This window comes from Ictalurus punctatus, unplaced genomic scaffold, assembly GCF_001660625.3.
Source record: "Ictalurus punctatus breed USDA103 unplaced genomic scaffold, Coco_2.0 Super-Scaffold_100046, whole genome shotgun sequence".
NCBI classification, from domain to species: domain Eukaryota; kingdom Metazoa; phylum Chordata; class Actinopteri; order Siluriformes; family Ictaluridae; genus Ictalurus; species Ictalurus punctatus.
The window spans coordinates 1,394,878-1,420,470 of record NW_026521087.1 but is presented as its reverse complement, the minus strand read 5'-3'; the positions used below and the strand labels follow the sequence as shown (position 1 = coordinate 1,420,470).

General features: G+C 40.4%; 2 protein-coding genes across 11 annotated transcripts; one reads left to right on the top strand and one right to left on the bottom strand.

Moving 5' to 3' along the window:
* Nucleotides 1–1,466: 1,466 nt before the first annotated feature.
* LOC128630031 (piwi-like protein 1) lies at nt 1,467–10,677 on the top strand. Its single transcript, XM_053678613.1, has 5 exons — nt 1,467–1,970; nt 2,057–2,238; nt 2,680–2,752; nt 6,603–6,705; nt 10,549–10,677. Exons 2-5 carry the CDS (start codon nt 2,114–2,116, stop codon nt 10,578–10,580), a joined length of 333 nt encoding a protein of 110 aa, XP_053534588.1. The 5' UTR covers nt 1,467–1,970; nt 2,057–2,113; the 3' UTR covers nt 10,581–10,677.
* LOC128630032 (myotubularin-related protein 2) lies at nt 7,524–24,488 on the bottom strand. 10 transcript variants are annotated; one of them, XR_008394214.1, is made up of 16 exons: nt 24,374–24,455; nt 24,144–24,278; nt 23,213–23,266; nt 23,002–23,117; nt 20,131–20,238; nt 19,938–20,037; nt 19,647–19,820; nt 19,121–19,455; nt 18,676–18,835; nt 12,984–13,076; nt 12,266–12,334; nt 11,766–11,879; nt 11,462–11,636; nt 10,571–10,701; nt 8,399–8,641; nt 7,525–8,245 (listed from the first exon to the last, which is right to left on the bottom strand). XR_008394214.1 is itself a non-coding variant. In XM_053678615.1 (8 exons), the coding sequence occupies exons 4-7, from the start codon at nt 23,065–23,067 to the stop codon at nt 11,598–11,600; spliced, it is 312 nt and encodes a 103-aa protein (XP_053534590.1). In that variant the 5' UTR covers nt 23,068–23,117; nt 23,213–23,266; nt 24,144–24,278; nt 24,430–24,488; the 3' UTR covers nt 10,612–10,701; nt 11,462–11,597. The 10 variants fall into 10 exon arrangements, 2 of the variants coding, with proteins under 2 accessions (XP_053534590.1, XP_053534589.1); XR_008394211.1 differs by having other exon boundaries at nt 7,524–8,641; XR_008394215.1 differs by lacking the exon at nt 8,399–8,641 and having other exon boundaries at nt 7,528–8,245.
* Nucleotides 24,489–25,593: the final 1,105 nt, after the last annotated feature.

The following is a 25,593-nucleotide window of genomic DNA, read 5'->3' as shown; positions in this document are numbered from 1 at the left end:
TTATGAAATAATATTTGGGTTTATTTTATTTTATTTTCTCCTCAAAGATTCAAATTTACGTCAACGTCCGTTACGTTGGTGACGTCACCGCGAGCGCGAGAAGTCGAAGTGAAGAGCAGAAAGCAGTGTTAATGCTAGTGTTAGTTCTGGCCCGTTTGGACCCAAACCAAAGTGAGTTTATTCGGTTCTGTGACAAGACGAGAAGAAGTGAGAAATAACATTTTATAACTTTTTTTATTCACTCCTCTGGTTCAATATTAATGTTAATATTATACAAATATGCTAGCGGTGCTAGCTTTTGAGGAGGCAGTCCAGTCCACGCATGCGCAGTGTAATTAATAAGCAAGCTAATCGAAATGTGATTAGCAAATAGGTCGATGTTATTTTTGATTCTATTTAAAACAATGAATTCACTCTGTCAATAACTGCCCAGTCTGAGAATACTGCATGATTTACTTTTATAAGTGGACGTGGCAGAACGACATTTAGCTTCACTGGCTAATTAGAGCTCTTTTACTAGTTTAATGGCTGAGTCATCCGGCTTCGCGCATGCGCAGTGTGGGTTAAGGCACTATAGTTCTCTTCTTTTTTGTTTTAATGCTAAAGATGCATTACCGCCACCTACTGGACTTGAGTGTGGGCAGTCGATTGGCAGAAAAAATCTAATAAAATGGGAAAAAAAAAATAAAATACCAAAACAATACTACGAAAACAAAGGAAAATAAGAGATATAAAAAAGAGATAAATAACTATATACTAGATATTCAGCCACAGTTCTTGTATATTTACTTACAACCACTGCATATAGACGTGTATAACCTAATAGACCTATATAAGATATAACCCAGCACACCTATACTATAGCACTTGCATTGGAAACATACACTACCGTCAAACGTTAAAGACACGTTCATTCTTTATTCACCCCCCGAAAAAAATACATCCAAAATACATCAAAATAATTTAGGATATGAATTTTTAGGATCTTCAAAGTAGATGCCCTTTTTCCAGAAATGTATTCTTGGCATTTCTCACTTGATATCTTGAGGAATTTCCCTGAGATGCTTTTTAAACAGTATTAAAGGAGCCTCATTTCACTGCTGACTTTGTTCCCGTCTTAATTTCTTTGTGGGATATAATATATATTTTTTAGGAATATGATCTGCAGATCACTGATAGGAACCAGGTTCTGCTGGTCAGTCACGTTAGGAGGTTGGGTCCTGCAGGAGCTCCTCCACCAGGATCTGTCTTACTCATCCCGGAGTTCTGCTACCTCACAGGTCTCCCTCACAGAGCGCTTAATCATTGTCTGCTTCTTATCGCACTAATTGTTGTAACTTGCTCAGGTCTGACTGATAAGATGCGCACGACTTTAACATCATGAAGGACCTTTCCACTCACACCAGACTGACCCCAGAACAGTGGGAGAACTGCCTCAACAGATTCATCAGGAACATGAGCAGGTACTGGATAAAAGCGACTGCATTATTAATTCAATTCTGCTTTTGTCTGTATAGCGCGTTTAACAGCGTACGATGTCACAGAGCAGCTTTACAGAAACTTATACATTCTTTACATTTAGAAATTTATCCTTAACGTGCAAGCCAGAGACAAATTTTACAAAAGAAACATTTGTAGCATGCATATAAGGGATGTGTATTTACTTTACAGAGACTATCCCGGGCAACACGAGGCTGAACATATAGCGTGATGGTTTTTCTGATTATATCATTCTTAAGTTTAATGATAGATATACACTACCAATCAAAAGTTTGTGGACACCCGACTAGAATGTTTTTCATGATCTTAAAAGCCTTTTGATCTGAAGGTGTACGATTAAATGTTTGAAATGAACGTTATACCAATTTACACTGCTGAATTTTTCAGTGAATCTAAGCTTTGAGAACGAGCTGCTGAATCTGACTGGAAGAGTTCTTCCTGCTGAGAGGATCCTACAGGGAGCGAGAGCAGTAAGGGGGACCACAGAACACAGAGAACACAACTGTACATGACACGTGTCGCACTCTTGCTGAGTAGAGTTTGTGTGTGTGCGCAGTACGAGTACAACCCATGTGACGCGGATTGGTCTAAAGAGACGCGAGGTCTTCCTCTGATGACCAGCATGCCTCTGGAGATCTGGCTGCTGTCCCATACGCGCCGTAACGCTGATGTCGCTCACTCACTACTGCAGACCCTCAACAAAGTGCCCGTGGGCATCCACCTTCAGAGGCCGGGAATGTGAGCCAACACACTTGACCAGTGTTTAGAAAGAAATTGTAGCCTGTGCCATTACTGCGTCCTGGGCTCTTTTTAAAATTCACTCCTCGTGAGCTTCATGAAAGGGACGCTAGTGTGTAGCACTGTTAATTTCAAATTATTAAAGCGGTCCTCGTCGATTAGGTAGTGCAGAACTTTGCTCTCATATTGTCCGTATTCAGCTGCAGTCCATCAGTTAGGCACAAACGTTTCAATGGTCTCGGCAAATAAACGTGTTTCTCGAACTGCACGCTCTAAAATGAAGAGCTTCTCGACAGCTTTTCTTTCATTCATAGCGGAAGGCAGTGGTTACTGTGCGTAGTGTTTTATTTGAACCAGAGCCCTGTTGAGCAAGGATCATGTCTTAATTGCAGCATTAACACTTTTTATCCCCCCGCCATTTCATTTTTTTTCTGTGTGCAGGATGGAGTACGATGATCGACAGGAGGCTCTGCTCAGAGCTCTGCAGCAGAGAGTGGGGCAACAGGTTCAGATGGTGGGTCTCACACACTGGGTAGAATCAAGTGTGTCCATGAAGTTTGTTTAGGATTCAAATATTAAAGTATTTTACTATGCTGAAAATGTTCAGGTGAGCAGCCGTACTTTTTAGGGGTTAAGGTATAGAAAATGTATTGTATTGCTTAGAAAAACCGTACATGTGACTAGTAATGTAACGACCGTTATATTCATTATTTGAATGAATAAGTAATGCACTCGCTGCCCATTTTATTAGAAACACCCTCACATTCATGTAGTTATTCAATCATGGGGCAGCGGCACGATGCGTAAAAAGAACTTGAGTTAACGTTCACGTCAATGCATAAAAAGTTACCGTTCACGTCAAGCATCACAATGGGTGAAAATTGTGACCTCTGTGACCTTTACCGTGGCATGGTTGTTTGTATCAGATGGGCAGGTTTGAGTATTTCAGAAATTGCTGATCTCCTGGGCTTTTCACACAGAACTGTCTGTAGAGTTTACTAAGTAGTTAGTAGTAGTTAGTTCCGTCCGCGCAGCGGGGCGCATCGGGCAACAAGCATTCGCCAGCGGGCTCGGTCGGAAGCGTCGATTTCCACATCTTCCCACTTGACATCGAGCGCTCGTAGATCTTCCATGAATGTTCGTCGCCAAGTATTCCGCGGCCGCCCTACTCTTCTCTTCCCCCGTGGCGGCGTCCAGCGCAGCGCGATCTTTGCGTGGCGGTGGTCAGACATCCGTAGAATGTGTCCTGCAAAGCGCATTCTTCGCTCTACGACCATTTCTGCCAGGCTGCGGGAGTTTGTTCTTCTTAGAATTTCTTCGAGTTTACTAAGAATGGTGCAAAAAAACATTGAGAGAGCAACAATTGTGTGTGGATGGAAACGCCTTATTCCTGAAATACTCAAACTAGCCCATTTGGTACCAGTAACCATGACGTGGTTGTCTGATGTACACATTAACCGAAGCTCTTGACCTGTACCTGCATGATTTTATGCAGTGTGCTGCTGGCACATGATTGGCTGATTAGATAACTGCTTGAATGTGATGTGAAATATATGATTGAAAGGACTTTGATTTAAAAATAAATAAAATAAAGGGGGGGAGAAGAAAAAACCCACATTACTATGGGTAAATAATATAGATGGCACTAGTGCTGCACAATTAATGGAATATCGATCGCGATTACGATTTTGACGGCCCACGATTAAATGAACATGATCGACTGCAATATTAACGTTTAAAGTTCGTCCTCCGCTAATAGAAAACTTGGCTGCAGATCAAATCAAGCACTTCCTACATTTATAGCCAATCACCATAGCGCAGCGCAGGGATGACGTCATTTTGTAGTGCCAAAACCCGGGGTTAGTATTTTATCCCTCGAGCTGCCAGGTTCGCTTCGAGCTCCAGCGCTTTGCATGAGGAGAAATCATGACATTAACACGCTACAAGGTGGGTTTAATTCAAACTTCTTTATTAAAAAAATTCCTCACCAATCATAATCAAGAGTAACAACTGTTCCGTCTGTAAACATACAGTACACTGCCGCTCTCCTTCACTAACTCTAATTCACTTCATTTAAACTCACGGTTGCCAGATATCACTAGAAAAGTCAACTCCAGTTTCCATGTTTTGATTTAATCCCCCCAAAATATTATCAGCAGACATGGACACTGTACTGGGGAACCGATCTAAAACTGATAAACAAAAATAAAACTACTAAAATGTAAAGACAGAAAATGTGCTTAGTTATAAATAAATCATTATATATGTACATACATACATACATACATACATACAAATAAATAAATAAATAAATAAATAAATATATACGGTGGCTTAGTGGTCAGCACGTTCGCCTCACACCACCAGGGTCGGGCTCGATTCCCGTGGCCCTGTGTGTGTGTGGAGTTTGCATGTTCTCCCCGTGCTGCGGGGGCTACTCTGGTTTCCTCACCCAGTCCAAAGACATGCATTGTAGGCTGATTGGCGTGTCTAAAGTGTCCGTAGTGTATGAATGGGTGTGTGAGTGTGCCTGTGATTGTGCCCTGTGATGGACTGTCCAGGGTGTACCCCTCCTTGTACCCGATGTTCCCTGGGATAAGCTCCAGGTTGGATGGATGGATATATATATTATTATAATAACTTCATTAAATATAAATGAAATGAGAAATGAAATAATGTTTAATTACTATGGGTTGCATTTAATATCAATTTGACATTAAGCTTAGTTTGCTATTTCATTGAAAGCTATTATCCTTTTTCCTAATATGGATCACTTTTGTGTTAGTCTACTTTTAATTAGGACTCTTTATTGTTTTTAAGATATCTAAAAATAAATATTTTATGTTTGTTTATTTATCAATTAACCAACAGTATCTTATTGCTATTATTTTAATTCAGTTAACAGTGACCATGAGCAGAGAGATTACATTTCACTGTTTATGATAGACTGTATGATTAAAGTTTAAATAAAAAAAGATTGGTATCTGGATCGTATCAGCTGTAAAAATCTTGAACACCATTAAACTAAAGCGCTCTGCATCTGACGGGTAAATGAACTCACCCAATCACATCCTATATGAGATTATTCAGATATACACACAATACACACAGAGCGGTTCGAGAACTGACTCCAGCCCAGAACCATGACAGTGGAAATGTCTAATAGTGCAGCTTTAAATATATTTAAGAGGAGCAGACTCCAAACAGGTTAACGGTTGTTTTGTGCATACAGTCTGTAAAATGAACTGAAAATATTACATTTAGTTTATCAGAAGGTAAATTAATGTGTCATGGCTCACACTATGTTCCTAAATTCTGTCATAATTGACCTGCTCAAGTTTTCTCATGCCTACTTGTGTGTTGTATTGTGGCATGAGAGAACTTAATAAATGTGAAAGTGCAATAAAAAAATGTTATCACTAAAATCACTGAATAATCGTGATAATCGAGATCTCAGTATTAATCTAAATTATCGGGATTATCATTTTGGCCATAATCGTGCATCCCTAGATGTCACTGATCTAGTACCTGATAGCAGCAAAAAAAAACAGTGGATCAGCTATCAGAGATAACAGAAATCACATCATATAACTGATGCATGTAAAAGAGACGTGACTGTTCTTTCGCTAGGATTGAATTCGTTATATTCATACTTTATGTATGGGTTTCTGTATGAAAGTTTAATGGTAAACCGAGTGCTTCAGTTAAAATAATGAGCGTTGTAGATCTTAAAGAAAACAATATCAGATGGGTATCGGCTGATGCTCAAGCTTTCGATTAAGGAAAATAAAAGCTAGTATCCTGACACTTCTAGTAAATAAGTCAAATGAAACTTTTTATTTATTTATTTATTTATTAAGTTGAATGTTTAAGGATATTGCTGTCTGATTTTCTTTGTTAAAGTCGTTTCACCTTTTGTGATGTGACACACGCAGTGCAGTGCAACTGCTTCTATGTGATTTTTGTCACAGTATATCCTTTTACGGGTCTAAGCATAAGGCATAAGATAATTTCAGATTAACAGCCTCAGTCTACAGATTACCATTACTTCTTGTTCTGAAGCACTCACTTTAAATCATGTGTGTAAGGGGGTTGTGATCCTGTCAGCCCACCGTAAGGATAAATACGATTGTGTGAAGAAGTACCTGTGTGTGGACTGTCCCACTCCAAGCCAGTGTGTGGTGGCTCGCACCCTCAGCAGACCTCAGACCCTCATGACCATAGCCCCAAAGATCTCCTTGCAGAGGAACTGCAATATATAAATATATAAATATCTGATCTTGTAACTGATCAACAGTGGCACCTCCTAACCCTGATGTTATTCTATTAAAACATTGTTTTAGTGACTTCTCCTGCTCTTTCAGTTGAAGCACCTGATGATTTTGGTATCGACTGCTACCACGACAGTGCCGCAGGAAAGAGATCCATCGGTGCACTGGTGGCCAGCCTCAACCCGGGCATGTCCAGGTACTTAAAGCATGACTTGTGTGGACTCTGTAAACAGCTTTAAGAAGGGTTGTGTTTAATGAACTAGATTTTAGATTTGAACTTTTCCACCAGTCTTCAGAAGAGAGGGCATTACCCTTTGTGGTTCATCGTAACTTTAGGAGAGAGAAAAAGTACAATATCGTTCTTTTAATGATTAAAATGTTTAATTGTCAAATTGCTGTGGTATAAGGAATAAAAAGCATCAGGAAGACCTGTTTAGCTTCGTGGTGCGTCACATTGCACCATCCTGTCGTTGGTTGATAATCTTTCTGCATATAGCAGCATGCTCATTCTCTGTATTTCCATTTCCTTCCAATCGAAGGACAGAATCACAATTTTTTTTAGTCTTGAATCCTCTGAACGTTGTTTTCCTCGCTGCTACCCCACCTTCATCCTCCTCATAAAGGGTCTGGGCCATGCTCTGTATGCTATGTGCTCTGTATGCTGTGTGCTCTGTATGCTATGTGCCACTGCTCTGTAACGATGACAGTACCATCCTTCTATCAGGTGGTTTTCAAAGTGTGCAGGGTATGAAATGCAGTCTGGGAGGAACATCATGCTCATAAATGACCTCGTTACACTGCAGTCTCTTTGAATTCCGACTTTTTTAAAGTTATGTGTAAATGTTTGCCCAAGTCAAACTAAACTAAACGTTTCTGCCGGATTTATAAAAGTTTCGGAAACACCGATGTTCTTCGTACTTGTGTACGCGTGTTGTTCACCTCTAAAGTGCAAACCGTGTTCCTGACACAGCTCATTTCCATGTAGCAATGCCCACAAAACTTCATAAAAGGAAATGGAAGTTATTTTTGACTCACTGTTACGACCCCGGTATAGGGTCGAGGTGTAACATAAAAAAAAGTATAAACAAAAACAAATCAGACTGAGAATTAATGAGGTTAACACCTCATTATCTCATTACCTCACGTCTTTCAAATCTTACAAATTTAATGATCACAAGAAAAATAATGCAAAACAAACAGAATCACTCAGAAAGCACCACTCTTCAGGGCTGGCAAGGCCAATGTAATAAACAAAAGAGTCAATATCTTCCCTGTATCAGTTTAACGAACCTAACAAAAAAGGTATGTCAAAAGAAAATAGAGTCTAACCTGACTCCCTCACTGAGGCAAAAACAGCGAACAAAAGGTAGAGCCCAAAAATAAACGCCTCACAACCCCTACAGCTTTCATGACAGTAAGAAGAGAAATATTTACAATGAAAGATATATTTACAATTCAGGCGTACACTCAGCCACAACACAAGACAAACCAGGGGAATGGGACAACACAATATACTTCCACTCACTTCTTTCACTCGTACACACACAACAAGCAAGCGATTTCACTCAAACACCAGGAAAAACATTCGCTACTCAGTCGTACACACGCAGACACAGAACCCCACACATCCGCATTCCTCCCAACATATTGTTCGTCCTCCTTTTTAAAAGAGGGACAGTCTTCTCCTCTCCAATCCCCATGCAGCACGTCAGCACAACGAATTAGGGCAGAGCGACCTGTGAGAAAAAAACAGGGGGAGGGAGAGAGAACACAAACCCACACAATACGTCTGCTGACTTAACATCACTTCCATACCTTTGGAAAATATTTAGCAGCGTAACAAACAAGGTCAAATCATTAGAGACTAATTATCCAATAAGATCACTGACTGGGTTTCACTAAATTTCCTCGATGTCCCTGCAAATGTGCTTCAGGGGTTTCCTCCCCCAGTCCAAAGACATCCGTTGTAGGTGGACTGGCATCTCCAAAATTGTCCAGTGTGTGTGTGCACGAGTGATTGTGCCCTGTGATGGGTTGGCACCCTGTCCAGGGTGTCCCCTGCCTTGTGCCCCGAGTTCCCTGGGATAGACTCCAGGCTCCCCACAACCCTGTGTAGGATGGAAGGAAGTGTGCTGTGGTATAAGAAGAATAAAACACCGTTATTGGAACTGTGCTGTTATTGGAAAACTTCAGCAGCTAGTTTGTAGCTGTATCTTGCTGTATCATGTTAGCACAAACATGTCTTTTTCCTTTATTAGGGAATTTGTGCTTTTGGACATTTTTGAAAGATATTGTGCTTGTGAAATGTGCTTTGCGTGTTATTCATGTTCAACTGGTTGTATCGGTGTATCTTTATATACGCTTGTAGCAGTGCAGCTACAGTACAATAGATTTCGTTAGCAGTCATATCAATGGTCATATGAAGTGTTTGGGCTTAGATTTGGGTCTTTTTGAATCATTTACACTCTATGGCACCTTTTTACGGTTTTGCTGTATGGGCTGTGTTCCAATTGATCTGTGTTTGATCATTTCCTCCCTTCGCTCAAACATTGTGTTTGAGAAGGCCTTCTTAGTTGAACGGTTGTTTTCCTCAGCTTTGGATTTAGCTGTAGGGCCCAGAGGTTTTTGGAGTTTGAAGAGGAGGCAATAAAAGATTTGGAACACAGCCCTGTTTTCCTTTCCGAGGTTCCCCGGCTTTTTCCGTCACCAGTCACCTCCTAGCCAAGCTCAATTCTGCTGCAGCTTTTTAGCCACAAGCTGCTGGTGCTTGACTTCTGAGACCTTATCCTGTTAAGCGGCCACACTATGGCAAAAAGGAGAGTTCAGTATGCTGACTGTATGAGCTTCAGTTGAATGTGTATGTGGTCGAACTCTTGGTAGGACAGTCCAGTATATTACAGACGAACACAGACGAAAACATCCACAAGGCTTCTACTAAATATTGTTGAATGTCCGCTCGTATGCAACTCTCCAACAATGTCACGTCCTATCGAGAGTTTCAGTCGATGTTCATTATCTAACCCAATGTGATTTTTTTACTTTGGTGTAATTTTCTTGACCATTTTAACGCAGCATCTCTGGTGTTACTTTTGTCAAAATTGTAGAATGTTAGATTCTTCAGCTGTAGACAGTTTATCTTGCTCACTGCATTGACGTATGAAGTTTGGACGGTTCTGTAGAAAGAGATTAACATGAAGGGGGAAAAAAAACAATAAACAAAAAACAAGACTGAAAGTGAATTTGTCTTGGATTGTTTTATTAATTTTTTTCCATTGGGATGTCAGAAGCTTCTTCAACTTGGCCACAAATCTAACAAAGTCAGGTACATTGTCAAGTATTGCCCCAAAATACCTCTAAGGTAGATAGATGTGCTCACTGATCACTTGTACATGTGCTCATTCATACAATTATCCAATCAGCCAATCATATGGCAACACCACAATGTACAACATCAAGCAGGATCAGATGAAGAGCTTCAGTCAATATTCACATCAAACACCAGAATGTAATCCAGTTATTTTATCCGTGGCATGGTTGTAGATTCTAAATGGTCTGGTTTGAGTATTCCAGAAACTTCGGCTCTCCTAGGATTTCCACACACACACACACACACACTTGTCTGAAAAACATCCGGTAAGTGGCAGTTCTCGGGGTGGAAACACCTTGTTGACGAAAGGAGAATGGCCAGACTGGGTCAAGTTAATAGGACGGCCATGGTAACATCAAATAACCTCTCTTTACATACATGGTGAGCAGAAAAGCATCTCAGGATGCACAGCATGCCAAGCCTTGAGAACAGTAGAAAACCTCATTGATCCAAGATCCATTTTTAAGTATTAAGGATTTATAAAATGTGACACTAGGTTACTTCTCTATAGTTAAAAAAATTGCAAACAGGAATGTGTGTGTGTGTGTGTGTGTGCCCGCCCGCTTCATACTCCTCCACTCCCTACTTGTGCCTGAGAGTGTATTCATTGAGTAAAGACAGTATGTGCTCTTAAATGTATGTATGTATGTGTGTGTGCGTGTGTGTATTTAGACAGCAGTGTGAAGTGGTGTACCACTATGTGAGGAGGGAGAAGTATGCTCTGAGGATGAGGAGATGGAGCAGGATGACGTGGCCTCTCTCTGGAGCTCCTCCACGTTCTTCACGCAAAAACAATAACTCTCTCAGATTCTGATGGAGCGGCATCTACATAATCAACAAAGCACACAAACATCAGTTTCGTTCTGGGACACCGATTTTCTAAATCATTCCATTCGCTTTCTATTTATTTATGTATCATTATTAAAAGATCAATCATCAAGCCAGTGTAACCTTAATCTTTATCGCTAGCTGCTCCTGAAGTGTTTTGGAAATCGTTTCAGCCACGTCATGTTCACTCACCGTCCACTTTATTAGGAACACCTGTACGTTCATGTAGTTTTCTAACCAGCCAATCATGAAATATACAGGAATATAGAGGAATCACAAGAAAACTACATTTCAACACACTTAAAAAAATAATAATAATCTCACAATGTTGGATTTGAGTTTGTAATGCAGTGAGCACAACCAAGGAGTGCATTTTAAAAAGAAAACTACAATGTTGTTGAAGACTGAAACCTGTACCTACAAACTAGAACTGAAAATGGAACCACTGAAGAGTCAACAGTGTCAGAGATCCTCGTGTGTCCTGTTCCACTGTGTACGGCACTTTTTATGCTTACCGACCCATTACTCCAGCTTTTGTGTTTTTTTAGCTTTGCGCTGATAGAAATGGTTTTGTTTTTTTAAAGCAAACTTGGTGTTAAAACCCAGAAACACCTAGTAATAAAAAGTGACATTCATCATGTGTTTGAAGTGACACTGTTCAGTTATACAAGTAACTAGGTATTTTGGTATATATTGGAAACACTATTTTTGAGCATTTCCCCAGAATTTCACAGAGTGTGGTTTGCAGTATAAGCACCTGTGGTCTCATGCGTGGGTTCCAGCGCACATAATAACCCACCCAGAGCTCCAGATGTGCGAGACTGGCCAGTGGATACAGCACCTGGTTTTTACAGTCCACATAGAACGGGTTAGTGAAGTCCTCCGGCTGACTGTTAACGTAGGACCACAGTGACCGTTTTACCCTGTACTTCCTAAAAACAAAAGAGAGAGAGAGACAGAGAGAGAGAAGTCATAAGACACTTAGACAAATTCATTTCCATTCAGGAAAATCAGACAGGCTGGAAAGCCTCCGCCCATTAGTGGAGAAATGTGGAGCGTACCTTTTCCATTCTCTCCTGCTCACTGCTGTAGAGGAATGTACCAAACAGGCAGCTGTAGGGGCGATCCAGGATGGGGATGAGAAAAAGCTCTTTGAACTCAGAAGCAGAAGGAAACTGAAAAAAGAATACAGACACTGGGTTTAACAGTGTATAGTAAGATGCTTAAATGTGGATCTGCACAATAACGCCTGAACAGATAATCAGTCTTTGTTCAGTACGGAAATTATATTTAATTCTTACAATTAGAGTCCTCGTCAAAAGTATTGGAACATCAAGGCCAATTCACTTGCTTTTGCTGTATACTGAAGACATTTGGGTTTGAGATAAAAGACGAATATGAGACGATAGATCAGAATTTCAGCTTTCATTTCCTCATATTTACATCTAGACGTGTTACACAGCTTAAAATATGGCAGCTTTTTTGAAGCCATCCTATTCATTAACTGTTCAAAAATACTGGAACGAGTGACTGATGTTTTTTTCTTGCTGGCCAGGTATACCTTGTTAAATGGACTTTAAAGAATGAATAGCTCTGAATGTCTTCTCTTGGTTTGAGCCCTGGGTTTCACCTGTGGAGACAGCATTTGTTGTTAAAAAGAATAAACTGACATGAAGACCAGAGAGCTGTCTATGGGAGAAAAGCAAGCCATTTTGAAGCTGCGAAAAGAGGAAAAACCGGTCTGAAATATTGCACAAACATGGGGCATAGCCAAAGAACAATTTGGAATGTCCTGGAAAAGAGAGTTAGTTCTCATTATGATCTCTTACTTTATAACATTAAAATAAAACAATAGTTCCCTCACAAGCCTCTCTTTTTTCCCCCTAACTCTTGAAATGAATAAGACTTGCAATGTTACTGAGAAACTGGAAAGTGCAATGTCCTCTCTGCCGTGACACTGGAGAATACTTCCATAAAACTTCCATAAATAGATAACTTATAAATCTTAACTAGATCACAATGATCATACGTCTTTTTCTTTAAGTGACATGTTTATAATATGTTTACGATTAAGCTTAGAATATGTATTGCGTACGCCATACTAGACCCTGTCAATGAGCTGTTACTATAGGAACGAGAACGAGCACATCACTATAAAGCTGTAATTTCCCTTGCAGCTGGAATCAGAATCTTGCTGTTCCAGAAATGTCTCCAACGCCTTCTGACCAATCAGATTGGAGAATTCAACAGTGTTGTGGTGTAAAGCATCAGTAGCTGACCTGTCTCATCATCTGCCACACACAGTCGATGAACTGCACAAAGAGAGGGGATCGTTCCGAGTTGGCGTGATTCTCATCTCCAAGGCCGACACGCTGAGAAACACACAGAGAGAGAAAGATGGGGTTAAATATACATGCGTTCACGCACCCACACACAGCCACGCCCTCACTGCTCATACACACCGAGGCCAACTTGTGTCCGAAGCTGATCCACTCCTTCTCGATCAGTACCTGGAACTTGTGTCCGAAGCTGAATCTAACTGATATCTGATATTAAATTATTGTGAATTATCTATATTTTACACTTTATTACCCCATATCTATCTTATATATATATATATATATATATATGGTAAATCGTGCACATCGGAGCAACTTCATCCCGACCATTGCCTGCCTTCAGGGGTGCTAAGGAGCTCCTCGACCATGCCCATGCCCAATGTAAGTTACATTTTCACTGGTGCTGGCGCGTCTACCGAGTTTTGGGAGTTTTCAGCCATGTTTAGGCCCTTAAAAACGACAAGAATGCATGAAATAAACAATAAACAATAAACACCAGAAAATCAATAGGGCCCTGCACCTCCGGTGCATGCGCCCTCCGGTGGTCACCGGAAGCGCTGCACCTTCGGTGCTCTGCCCCAATAATAAACAGCAGATCCAATAGGGCTTTGCAGCAGCGGTGCTCGGGCCCTAAAAAGCAGAATAAAGCACCAACAGAAGACACAGAAGCACAAAAGCAGGTAAGGATAATTACAGAAACGGTTACATTACAGAGATCCCCACAATGTGATCCATGACCACAGTAACATGACAAGAAGCTTCACCTCAGACCAGTCACCAATTGTTGTAGGAAGGTGAAAGTGGCTGCCTTAAAATATTTTTACCTCAAAGTGATTTGTAGCGCGCGTGCACACACACACACACACACGGTGGAAAGGGTGTAGCAAAAATCATGCAACTATTGTGGGAAAAACCCTGATACTTTGTACCTGATGCATCATCTTTTATAATTGTGATTAATGGTCCGTTAGAGAAGAAAAAATTCAGTTCCATTCTTTGATTACTTATTTGGCGTACAGTGAATATTCACACTTTAAGGCCATGTGGAACAATTTCCAAAATGCATTTAAATGGGGTAAATTGTGTACATTGAACCGAGAGTACTAGACATGTTTGCTAAAAGCAACACAAAGGCTTTATTCACACTGCAGGAATTTTATATTGTGTGTTTAGATTTTTTCTTTTAGACAGACTGTTCAACTGCAAATTTGTTCTGGTGAATGACAGGCATTCAAAATCTTTCTGCAGAACTCTGTTGAATATTCTGTACATCAGAGATTCATCTGAACTTCAACAAAACATTTCACATTTATAGAGTTCTGTCTACGGTCATCAAGTAATCACATTTATAAGTTTATTTATTACCTCTCCCCTCTGTTGGCTCAAATATAGCCTATTACCCAAAAACACTTAAAATTCAACATAGAAGCCAACACTCACATCTACCTCTGAGCCCAGTTGGAGATAGAAAAAAAAGACACCAGCCGTGAGTGAGAAGAAGCAAGGGTCCAGATTTATTGTTCCGTTCCACCACACGAGATCCACACCGATGAGAATTCTCAGAAGTGATGAGCTTAAGCTCCTGCATATCCTCCATACTGTCCTGCATATACTACTATTCTGTTTTTTTATAGAGAGTTTCTCTATTACTATAAGATTATTAAAGTTATTCATGTGTGTATGTTGTGTCTACTTGCCCGCCCTTGACTGCCCTTGAGGGAACGTCTTGCTATAAAGGATGTGAAAGCAAAAACATCCTTTTGTATCAAGCTCAATGGAACTGAGGCATCAGGAATCCCAAATACAGCAATCAATGGACAAGGATTTAAATCTACCCTGAGAATAGTGGACATGATGGTAAAAAAACAGTCCAAAAACCATGGAGATCAGGGCAGAAGAAAAACCTATGGCCAAGATGACAGGGAGAGCCATGGCATTTATCACACCTGTCCTCTACGTCCGGATACATCACAGAAAGTCTCGACTTGGACAGATGGACTCTGTTAAAACTTTGAACTGGATGAGTCCAAGACGAGCACAGGAAGTGGTAGACTGTACCCTCCCTATAGCACGTTCCCAACACCCCTCACTTATCTGTACTCCTAACTCCGTTTCCCACGCATTCCTAACTTTGTTACACGACTCACTACCTAACGCCAGAATGAAATCATAAATCCTAGAAATCATTCCTCTCTGATGTGGATTGTTTGAAAACAAGCTTTCCCAAGCCTGTTCAGGAGGCGCAGAGGGGAAATCAGGAAAACATCTAGAAACGAAATTCCGAATTTGAAAATACCGAAAAAAAATGAGTCACAGGGAGGTCATAAGTGTATGCCAGATTGGCAAAGCTATCGAACACACCTTCGTGATACAGATTTCTAACTTGTTCAATACCCTTGTCATCCCACACTGAGAATGTGGAGTCCAAACACGATGGAGGAAATAGGTGGTTGTTGACTAAAGGACACAAAGAGGATGCACCTACAAATTTAAAGCGCCGTCTAAATTGATACTAAGTCCTAAGTGTTGAGGACAACTAGATTACCAGTATATAGGGAGAGTTTTGTAGGAGGAATAAAGTAAAGCAGGTGAAGAGGATTCCCTACACGACAATAGTTCCAATTTAGACCAAGAAGATCCAGGAGATTTAACCCAGTAGCAGAGTTTATGGATGTGCGCAGCCCAGTAATAGAATTGAAAATTGGGTAATGCAAGTCCTCCACTAAGTCTACATTTCTGCAATAATTTACTAACCCTTGGTGGCTTCCCTCCCCAAATAAAAGTACTAATTATCTTAGCCAATGAATCGAAGAATGATTTTGGCAGAGAAAGAGGCACTTGCTGGAACAAGAAAAGAAACTTCGGTAATATATTCATTTTGACGACATTGATCCTGACAATTAGAGAAAGGGGTAAGTTACCCCAATCTGAATGTTAGATTTAACCTTTGAGATAAGGGGAGTGAAGTTAGCTGATGAAAGATTAGATAGAGAACGTGTCACGTTGATACCTAGGTATTTAAACCCTTACTGACTAAATCGAAACGGTAAATCTGACTGTTGGAGAGAAAATGCTGCAGTATTGACAGGAAAACAGTCGCTTTTATCCAAATTTAATTTATAACCAGAGACAACACCAAAGGATTCCAGAACACCCAAGACAGCAGGCATAGAGGCAACAGGATCGGTTACATACAATAACAAATCATCAGCATATAGCGACAATTTGTATTCTACACCGTATAGAACTATTCCTTTAAACAAGGGAGAAGATCTTAATGCGATAGACAGAGGTTCGATAGCGACAGCAAAAAGCAGAGGGGATAAAGGACAATCTTGACGAGATCGTTTGTCTGAACCCTGGCATTAGGGGTTGAGTAAAGGAGGCTAATCCAAGAAATAAACTCATCCCCAAATCCGAACTTCCTCAAGACTGCAAACAAATACTCCCACTCAACCCTATCAAATGCTTTTTTCAGCATCTAATGAAATCACAATCTCAGGAAGCACTGCCGAATGCTTTGAATAAATTATATTAAAGAGCGTACGGGTATTGAAAAACATCTGACGTCCCTTTATAAAACCCTTCTGCTCTTCACATATAATATAAGGGATAATGTCCTCTAAACGAGATGCCATTACTTTCACCAACACCTTTACATCTGCATTAAGCAGAGACAGCGGCCTATAAGAACCACAGGAGGTTGGATCCTTACCCTCCTTAAGAAGCAGAGCTATCGTGGCTTGTGTCAGAGTCAGAGGCAAAGACACATTCCAAGGATTCGTTGAACACAGATAAAAGCAATGGAGCTAATTTTCCAATAAACATTTTAAAAAATTCAACTGGAAACCCGTCCGGGCCAGGAGCTTTGTTAGATTGCATAGTTTTAACTGAATTCAAATTTCTTGAAGAGAGAGTGGGGAGTCCAGTTGCATGGCAGTATTCAAATCAATAACAGGGGTACAAAGGTCTTGAAGAACTGCTTTCACTTTAGTATCGTCTGCAGGAAATTCAGATTTATAAGGTGAAGAGTAAAACCATTTAAAAGTAGCATTAATTTCCATGGGCTCTGTAGTGACGATATTATGAGTGTTTTTAACACTAGGTATGAGACGGGAAGCGGCCTGTCGCCGTAGCTGACGTGCCAGTAAACGACTCGGCTCGTCGCCATGTTCATAATATGAACCAGGAGTACGTAACAACAAGCGTTCCGCCTCTTTAGTCGAAATAAGATTGAATTCTGCCTGTAAGTCGATTCGCTGTTTAAGAAGTTCTGGAGAGGGGTTCAACGCACATCTTTGATCGAGACTACTGATCGCAGATGTAAGTTCATTAACCCTAGCAGTGCGCTTTTAATTACAGAGAGTGGAGTAAGAAATAATCTGCCCTCTGATATAGGATTTAAGTGTCTCCCATAACAATGAATAAGAGGTGGAGTCATTCTGACTGAAGAAAAGAAAGTCATCCATAGAAGTAGAAATGAACTCACAGAATTCACTGCCTGCTAAAAGAAGAGAATTAAATCTCCAAGGCGGTGGGCTACGTTTATAAATAGAAAGATGAATATCTAATTCATGATCGCATGGTCAGAAATTACAATACCCAAATAGTCAGAAGAAACTACACAAGAATCAAGAGTGCTGTCTATAAAAAATAATCAATCCTCGAATAGGATTTCAATAGGATAGCACCTGGGAGAAGAAAGAAAACTTTTTAAGAGCAGAGTTACGGGATCTCCAGGGATCAACGAGACCGTTCTGACCCATAAAATCGGAAAATGTTTTAGACATAGCAGATTGATTCAGAGTACGGGGATTAGACCGATCAAAGTTTTGGTGAATTACACAGTTTAAATCTCCACCGAAAATCTACAGGTGAGTATTTAAAAAGGGAGATTGCTCAACAATCTATTAGCAAATTCCACATCATCAAAGTTTGGAGCGTGTACATTTACCAACAACACCTGTCTTTGCATCAGAGTACCAGCAACTATAATATATCTACCGTTCACATCAGCAACAACGTTAGTGGAGGAAAACTGTGACCTTTTGTCAATTAAAATAGCGACCCCTCTTGCTTTCGAATTAAAGTTCGAGTGGAAGACTTGACTCACCCAAGGGCAGAGTAACCTTTGATGATCTTTAATACTTTAAGACGTAGGTGCGTCTCCTGTAAAAATACTATATTGAAGTTTAAATGTTTCAAATGTATAAAATCCTTAGATCTCTTGACAGGATTACCCATACCTCTGACGTTCCAACTAATAAATCTTAAAGGCGTGCCTGTCCCAGCTATGCTGGGATCCATATGACTACTAACCATTTAAATAAAGTAAACCAGAGAAATATAAATAGCCAATTAGAGCCGAAGTGGGACCTCCCAAAGTTTATTTTAAACTTCTAATCAAAGTTTGCGCTTCTAAACCAATGACAGCTTTAACGTTATTAATTGTGGAAAGACCATGGTATAGGCGGGGTAATCCATGGCTAGGTGTGCATTAAACGATTTGAACGAGTGGTTCTTTTCCTCCACATCATGCATTAAATCGTTTAATGCACATCTAGCCGTGGATTACCCCTTACATATCATCTGAGAGAGACAGCTAATTCTGTATGTAAACAGATATACTTACCAATCACGACCTCTCCGAGTTGGAGAGCGGACAGTGAAGTCTTTCCATCGACTCCCCTCCAATTGAGATTCTTTGCCAGGGAGTTAGCAATCACCCTCTTCAATATGCGCCAGGTGCAGTCACGCACATACACCCCGTCAATAAGCGCCAACCAGTTTACCTGAAACCGATGTAAAAAATAATATACACTAGTATAAAAACAAATAATTAATAAGCATGTATTGCCTCGTCAACTGTGTCAGTGCTTCTCACTACTCCTGCAGTTACCCTGCCCTGTGTGTTTTCCATCTCTACTAAAGAGTAGGTCATAACTGTTCCCTCATATCAAAGTGGTGTTCAGTGTTGTGCTTTGAGTACAAGTGTGTCACCTTGAGAAAACAGAAATGGTCTCAGTAGCTGTGTAATTGTGCAAGTAGTTGTTAACAAAAAGGAAAAAAACTCTCACCAGATTTTGCTTGTAATCTGGGCTCTGTTGCATCCTTTGCTCCAGACTACGCAGTCGAGGAAGGTCTTGCAGGGGCAGTAAATCTTCATCAATATCCAAAGGCTGCACCTGGACCTCCTGTTAGTGCGCACACACACACACACACACACACACACACACACACACAGGAGCCACTGCTTCTTTTTTATTTGTGCACTGAAAGTGAAAGAGGCGGAACAGACACCTCGGTGATATTGACGATAAAGACAGGGTTAGACGGAAGATTCTCCAACTCAACGGAGCTGCTCAGAACCCCGACAGGGCTCACTGACTGATTCTGAAAATCCACATTCACCCTGAGAGAGACACACACACACAGTGAGTGAGAGAGACACAGAGAGAGAGACCTGTAACAGAACAGCACTAATGTACAGAACATCATCTAAACATCACACTGTCTAGGGGATTTGGTCACATGACTACTCTCACTTAAAATGTAACTATGACTCATCTGATGATGCTCGCTGCAGAGTGTGTGTGTGTGTACCGTGTATATCTGAGGTGTGAGATACACTACCCCCCTGCCCAAGTCTCCACCTCTCCAGTGGGTTAAACGTTGAGATGGAGAGGAAGTCTCTGCTGCGTGAGGAGGAGAGACAGAGAGACCTCTGGGAGAACGCCAGAACCTCTCATTGACGAGCGGTAGAACTCTACATAGGCCCTGATACACACAGACCCACAATACATGTTTATAGAAAATCACAATTAAACACACACACACACACACACACACACACACACACACACACACACACACACACAATGGTGTCACACACACCTGGAGCTGTCAAAGGAGATGGATTTGATTTAACCACAGTGTCTGAAGAGAGACTGGAGCTGTTTATAGTAGAGGAATGCAAATGGAGGGAGATTACACACTTGAGAGAGAGAGAGAGGGAGGGAGAGAGAGAAATATTATTATTAATAATAATAATAATAATCCCCTAGTTAAATGGAAGCTGACTGAATACCACTACGGTGGTCCTGGGGTCGTTTCCATAGAGTTCCTTGGAGGCGAGCTCCTCGTCCACAGTTCCCTGGAGGAAGCAGTTCGGATAAAATGCGCCTGCAATCGCCACCTGAACAACGGAAACATCACTGATACTTAATAATTATTATTATTTATTTTCTGCAGGAGTAAGTTACACTTCTTGGACTTTGTCGTCATGGTGACAATTTTAAACTCTGCATTTGCAATTTTACTTTGGATGCTTGTGCTTCTAAGGCTGCGAATTATGACTAATATTTATATTTACTGTACATCAGGGGTGCCCACACTTTTTTGACTTGTGAGCTACTTTTAACATGACCAGTCAAAGAGATCTACCTACACTAAAAATGCTAAAATTTTACTCTGACGACGTGCACTGAATAGAATCAGCCAGGGTTGCATAGTCCGGACAGTAGCTGCTGGTAGCCAGCCTCAAGCAGGCCTCCAAATGATGATCAGTCATTGTGGAACGGTATTTGGACTTAATGATCTTCATGAGGGAAAAGGCTGACTCACATAAATAAGTAGAGCCAAATAATGCAGTCAAGGAGGTGGCACATTTCCTCATGTTTGGGTACTTTTCCCCTGTGAGTAAGTTCCAGAACTGTCCATGAGCCCTGGACTTCAGCTGAATGTCAGTCTGAAGTTTCAAAAAATCTCATCCTCCACTTCAGACGAGTTCAGGTGAAACAGCGCTGCAATTTTCGATGCGAGTGAATCAACCTCAACATTGTCCCTAAACGGGTAGCACATGAATGTGGCGAATGCCTCCAATAAAGCAAAGTCTTGAAAGCGTCTGTCAAACTCTGACCGACAGCCGTCAATCTGCTCCGTGTAGCGTGCAATGTTAAACTGCGCACAAGCCGCAATTCCGCTGTGTCTCCAGATCTGACGCGAGGTTTTGGAAGTTCCCAAAAACATGGTGCTGCAGCTTTGAAAACAGAAGTTGCATTTTCCGTTTAAAGGCATTAACTGCCTTTAATTTTTGTCTTTTCCTTGCAGCTCCAAATTAAGTTGGTCAGATCGGTTAAAAATGCTCGGTTAAAAAAGTCCAGCAACCACTGATAATCATTGACCTGGGTGTATTCTGCATGTTTAACAGCAAAAAGAAACTCGCTTATCTCCGGACAGAGCTCTCGAAATCTCTGCAGGAATTTACCCCTACTAAGCCGTCTCACGTCAGTGTGTAGCAGGAGCTGATTGGTCGCAGTCTGCCTTCTCCAGATGCGCACGGAACAGCCGTCTTTGAAGTGAACTAGCACGTATAGAACAGGCGATCTTTGTTTCAACATCCATGATCTCTTTCACGTTTAGCATTCTTGTGCATAAGGCTTGTTGGTGTATTATGCAGTTGTTGGCTCAAATTTAGCCTATTACCCAAAAACATTTAAAACTCAACTTAAAAGCCAATAAATACTCACATCTACCTCTGAGACCAGTTGGAGATGGAAAAAAATACACCAGCCGTGAGTGAGAAGAAGCAAGGGTCCAGCTTTATTGTTCCATTCCACCACACGAGATCCACACCGATGAGAATTCTCAGAAGTGATCCCAATACCCTGAGCTTAAGCTCCAGTTTTTATACTGTATTTACACACTAGATAACGATAACCCATATGTTTCCAGAAAAGGCCTATTTCACTTACACATAGAATCAGAACCCAGGCATTTCTAATAACCCAGAAAATAAAAACCCAGCGTTTTGAATTACATAGAGAATCAGAAACCAGGATTCTCATTTACCTAGTTAAATAAAATGACGTAGACATGACGTAGGGGGGGGGGGGAGGGGGGGGGGGGGGGGGGGGGGGGGGGGGGGGGCAGTTTGACCCAGCCACCCTTATAACTGGCTCCTCATGGTTCTTTCTTAAAATTAAGGCCTTCCTTGCGAGCCAAGAACCCTCACCATTTGAGTCATGAGTAAGTTTACATTTTCCTGTATTTCTAGTTTATAATTTATTTTCATATTTGCACTATATTTCTTATTTTATATATATTTATACTACTTGAAAAGCGGTTTACTGTACTTCCAACTTCTTAACATCATTACAGTTCTACTGTCCTGCATATCCTACTATTCTGTTTTTAATAGAGTTTCTCTATTACTATAAGATTTTATTAAAGTTATTCATGTGTGTGTATGTTGTGTCTACTTGCCCGCCCTTGACTGTACGAGCGTGTGTGTGTGTGTGTATTAGCACTCCTCAGCTCAGCTCGTATACCTCTTTTTGGCTTTTTTTGACTACTACTGCTCTTAAAGATCTTTAAAGTGTAATTCCAATCCGTCAATGTCCGCCTAATCCCGCTTCTATGTGTCTAGGTGCCCGTTTTTTTCTTCTTCTCCCTTTTGCTGGATGCTAGGTCTCCCTTATGTTTATTTTATGACATTTTTTATCCACAACACAGTGGTAGTTAAAGAAGTCAGGGAAAGCATCGTCTTCCCTGCACTTGGCAATGAATCCATTTGCACTGCTCAACCATTGACTGATATCAATTTGCACACTGGAGCTGGGTTTTGTCAATGAATTCTTTAAAAGACTGAAAAATGTCCTCTCCCCACGATTTCGCTTGCTAGCCTTTAGCACTGGCGCGCTTGATCGCACACGTGTGGTGAGAGAAAAGACGAGATCTCAGACTGGCTGCCCTGTACGTCAACTAACTACGTCAACTAGCGATCTACCTGCACTTCCTTTGCGATCGACCAGTCGATCGCGATCGACATATTGGGCACCCCTGCTGTATATATTTTGACCTGAAGAAAAAAGCCTCTTTATACACATATGCTGTTAAACTACACCTGCTCTACTCGTGTGTGTGTGTGTGTGTGTGTGTGTGTGTGTGTGTGTGTTACCTGCACTATGAATTTCTGTGCGTGCGTGCTGGTGTAGTCAGAGGGAAAAGTTTCGCTGATGTGCATGTTGAATTGTGACACTCAATTCTTTAGATCCTCAAACAACTCGGCCACCTCTAACACACACACACCAGAAATGATAGTTAGGGATCTGTGTCGAGAAGTGTGTGTATAGATGTGTGCGAGTGAGTGAGTGAGTGAGAGTCATAACCTCTTGTATCCGTTTGATCTGAATGCAGTTCTCTTTGCCCCACTCCAGCTCATCCTAAAAACACGCACACACACATCAGTACCACTTTATTTATTTCTATAATCCAACACGTTCAACGTTCAACATAATTCAACATAACTGTCACAATCTCCTGCCTCCCATACGCCGTGTACCAGTTTAATCTATTCCCTTATTTGGTCAGTGCTTCCTGTTCTTATTTCGATGTCCTCTCTCTGACTGGTTCCTATTTCTTAAATTGTGCACTCTATCTGTACGCTACACACTTGACCATCGAACATCTGGATATTTGAAGAGCACACACACACACACACACACACACAACCTGCGTGAAGTTGGCCCCCCCACCAACACAAAACATCGGCAGAATAGTTTGTGCTGGTTTGTGCCGTAAAAATTTTCGTTTGTGCTGCTTCAGTTCTGGAGATATTAAAAGAATATTTATAGGTCATTCTGGGGTCACTCGAACCCCCCACATGCTCCAAATTCACCCCAAATGGTCTCAATAATAATAATAATAATAATAATAATTCAAAAGAAGAGAACTATAGCACCTTAACCCACACTGCGCATGCGCGAAGCCGGATGACTCAGCCATTAAACTAGTAAAAGAGCTCTAATTAGCCAGTGAAGCTAAATGTCGTTCTGCCACGTCCACTTATAAAAGTAAATCATGCAGTATTCTCAGACTGGGCAGTTATTGACAGAGTGAATTCATCGTTTTAAATAGAATCAAAAATAACATCGACCTATTTGCTAATCTCATTTCGATTAGCTTGCTCATTAATTACACTGCGCATGCGTGGACTGGACTGCCTCCTCAAAAGCTAGCACCGCTAGTATATTTGTATAATATTAACATTAATACTGAACCAGAGTGAATAAAAAAAAGTTTTAAAATGTTATTTCTCACTTCTCCTCCTCTTGTTCTTCTTCTCCGTGCGGGTGTGAGTTATCTTTGGTCGGTTCCTCGGTGATTCGGTCATTAGTGAACCGAGCTCCGAGAGTGAATCAGTGCGCCGTCACCGCCTGCTTCATACTGATACACCTGAAACACAGGTGTTAACACTGTTAACTACACACATACACACAATACAGCACAAAACAGAACGGGTTCGGTTACACAGAACCGAATAAACTCACTTTAGTTTGGGTCCAAACGGGCCAGAACTAACACTAACACCGCTTTCTGCTCCTACCTTCGACTTCTCGCGCTCGTGGTGACGTCACCAACGTAACGGCCGTTGACGTAAATTTGAATCTTTGAGGAGAAAATAAAATAAAATGAACCCAAATATTATTTCATAAAAAGCTTCATTATTCTCTTCTTCTTAAACACGATAGAGGATAAGATATACAAATACATAAAAAAACAGCTGTATCATTATTTTAAATCAAATCCACTTTAAAAGTGCTCCTAATTACATTTTAATTAAAAATATACTTCGTCTTACTCTTGTTTAATTTAATTTTTTAAATTAATATTTAATTAATCGATGATTGTAGACGTGTTGAGGTTTCACGTTCTTTGTGCTTTATTATCATAAATATACACTTTGTTTAAACTTTTGAGTTTGTACACAAAATATAAACATTCCTCATGAATCCAGAACATTCATTTGTTTATTATTTAGAAAGTAATAATTAAACAGCTGAATAAAATGATCAGATTAATCACTTGCAACATTTAGGATATGAATTTCTTGTATTGAGAGAGGTTTTTAATTATACACAGATATAAATAGATGTTTATTTGTAGTTTTCATATTTGACTCAGTACATTACACCACATTTATTTAATCAACTATTTATCAAGTTTTTTCAATATTGAACTGAATGATTGTTCAATATCAATAAAAATCTTCAAATAATCTATCAACACCATCAATACATCTCATCAATAAATTAAAAATCTACATTTATCCAGCTGATCTATTGACTGGTTTATTGAAAGTTTTACAGCTTCGGCAGGTAAAGAAGCCATGGCTTTAATCTGATCGTCTGATTTCTAATGATAATTAAATGACAAAATACAGAATTAAAGAATATCTTTATTTAAATTCAAAATCACGAATCATTTAAAAATATGGACTACAAGTCATTTCTACAAGTGTTCATACAGACAGAAAGAACAGATGAAACGGATTTAACAGATACAGGACAATTAGGACAAGGAAAGTGAGAGAACTAGAATTATCTTTTTTTATTTTTATTTTTTTTAAAATTACAACTGTGTTCAAGATCACAGCAAAAAGACAGTAGAGGAAACAAAGGGAAAAAATATTTCACATTTCCTGTTTAAATTCAACAGTAAAATCTCATGAACTGAAGACATCGTGACTTTTTGAAACCGGTCGTTACAT

What these genes read in the sequence shown, in the direction of transcription:
- LOC128630031 (XM_053678613.1), top strand. Translation starts at nt 2,114, where the DNA reads ATGACCAGCATGCCTCTGGAGATCTGGCTGCTGTCCCATACGCGCCGT. An exon ending in CACCTTCAGAGGCCGGGAAT is followed by an intron (nt 2,239 to 2,679) that starts GTGAGCCAACAC and finishes TTCTGTGTGCAG; the next exon opens with GATGGAGTACGATGATCGAC. An exon ending in TGGGGCAACAGGTTCAGATG is followed by an intron (nt 2,753 to 6,602) that starts GTGGGTCTCACA and finishes CTGCTCTTTCAG; the next exon opens with TTGAAGCACCTGATGATTTT.
- LOC128630032 (XM_053678615.1), bottom strand. Translation starts at nt 23,067, where the DNA reads ATGCACATCAGCGAAACTTTTCCCTCTGACTACACCAGCACGCACGCA. An exon ending in CACAGAAATTCATAGTGCAG is followed by an intron (nt 13,077 to 23,001) that starts GTAACACACACA and finishes TGTGTTTCTCAG; the next exon opens with CGTGTCGGCCTTGGAGATGA. An exon ending in AGCAGGAGAGAATGGAAAAG is followed by an intron (nt 11,637 to 11,765) that starts GTACGCTCCACA and finishes TTTTGTTTTTAG; the next exon opens with GAAGTACAGGGTAAAACGGT.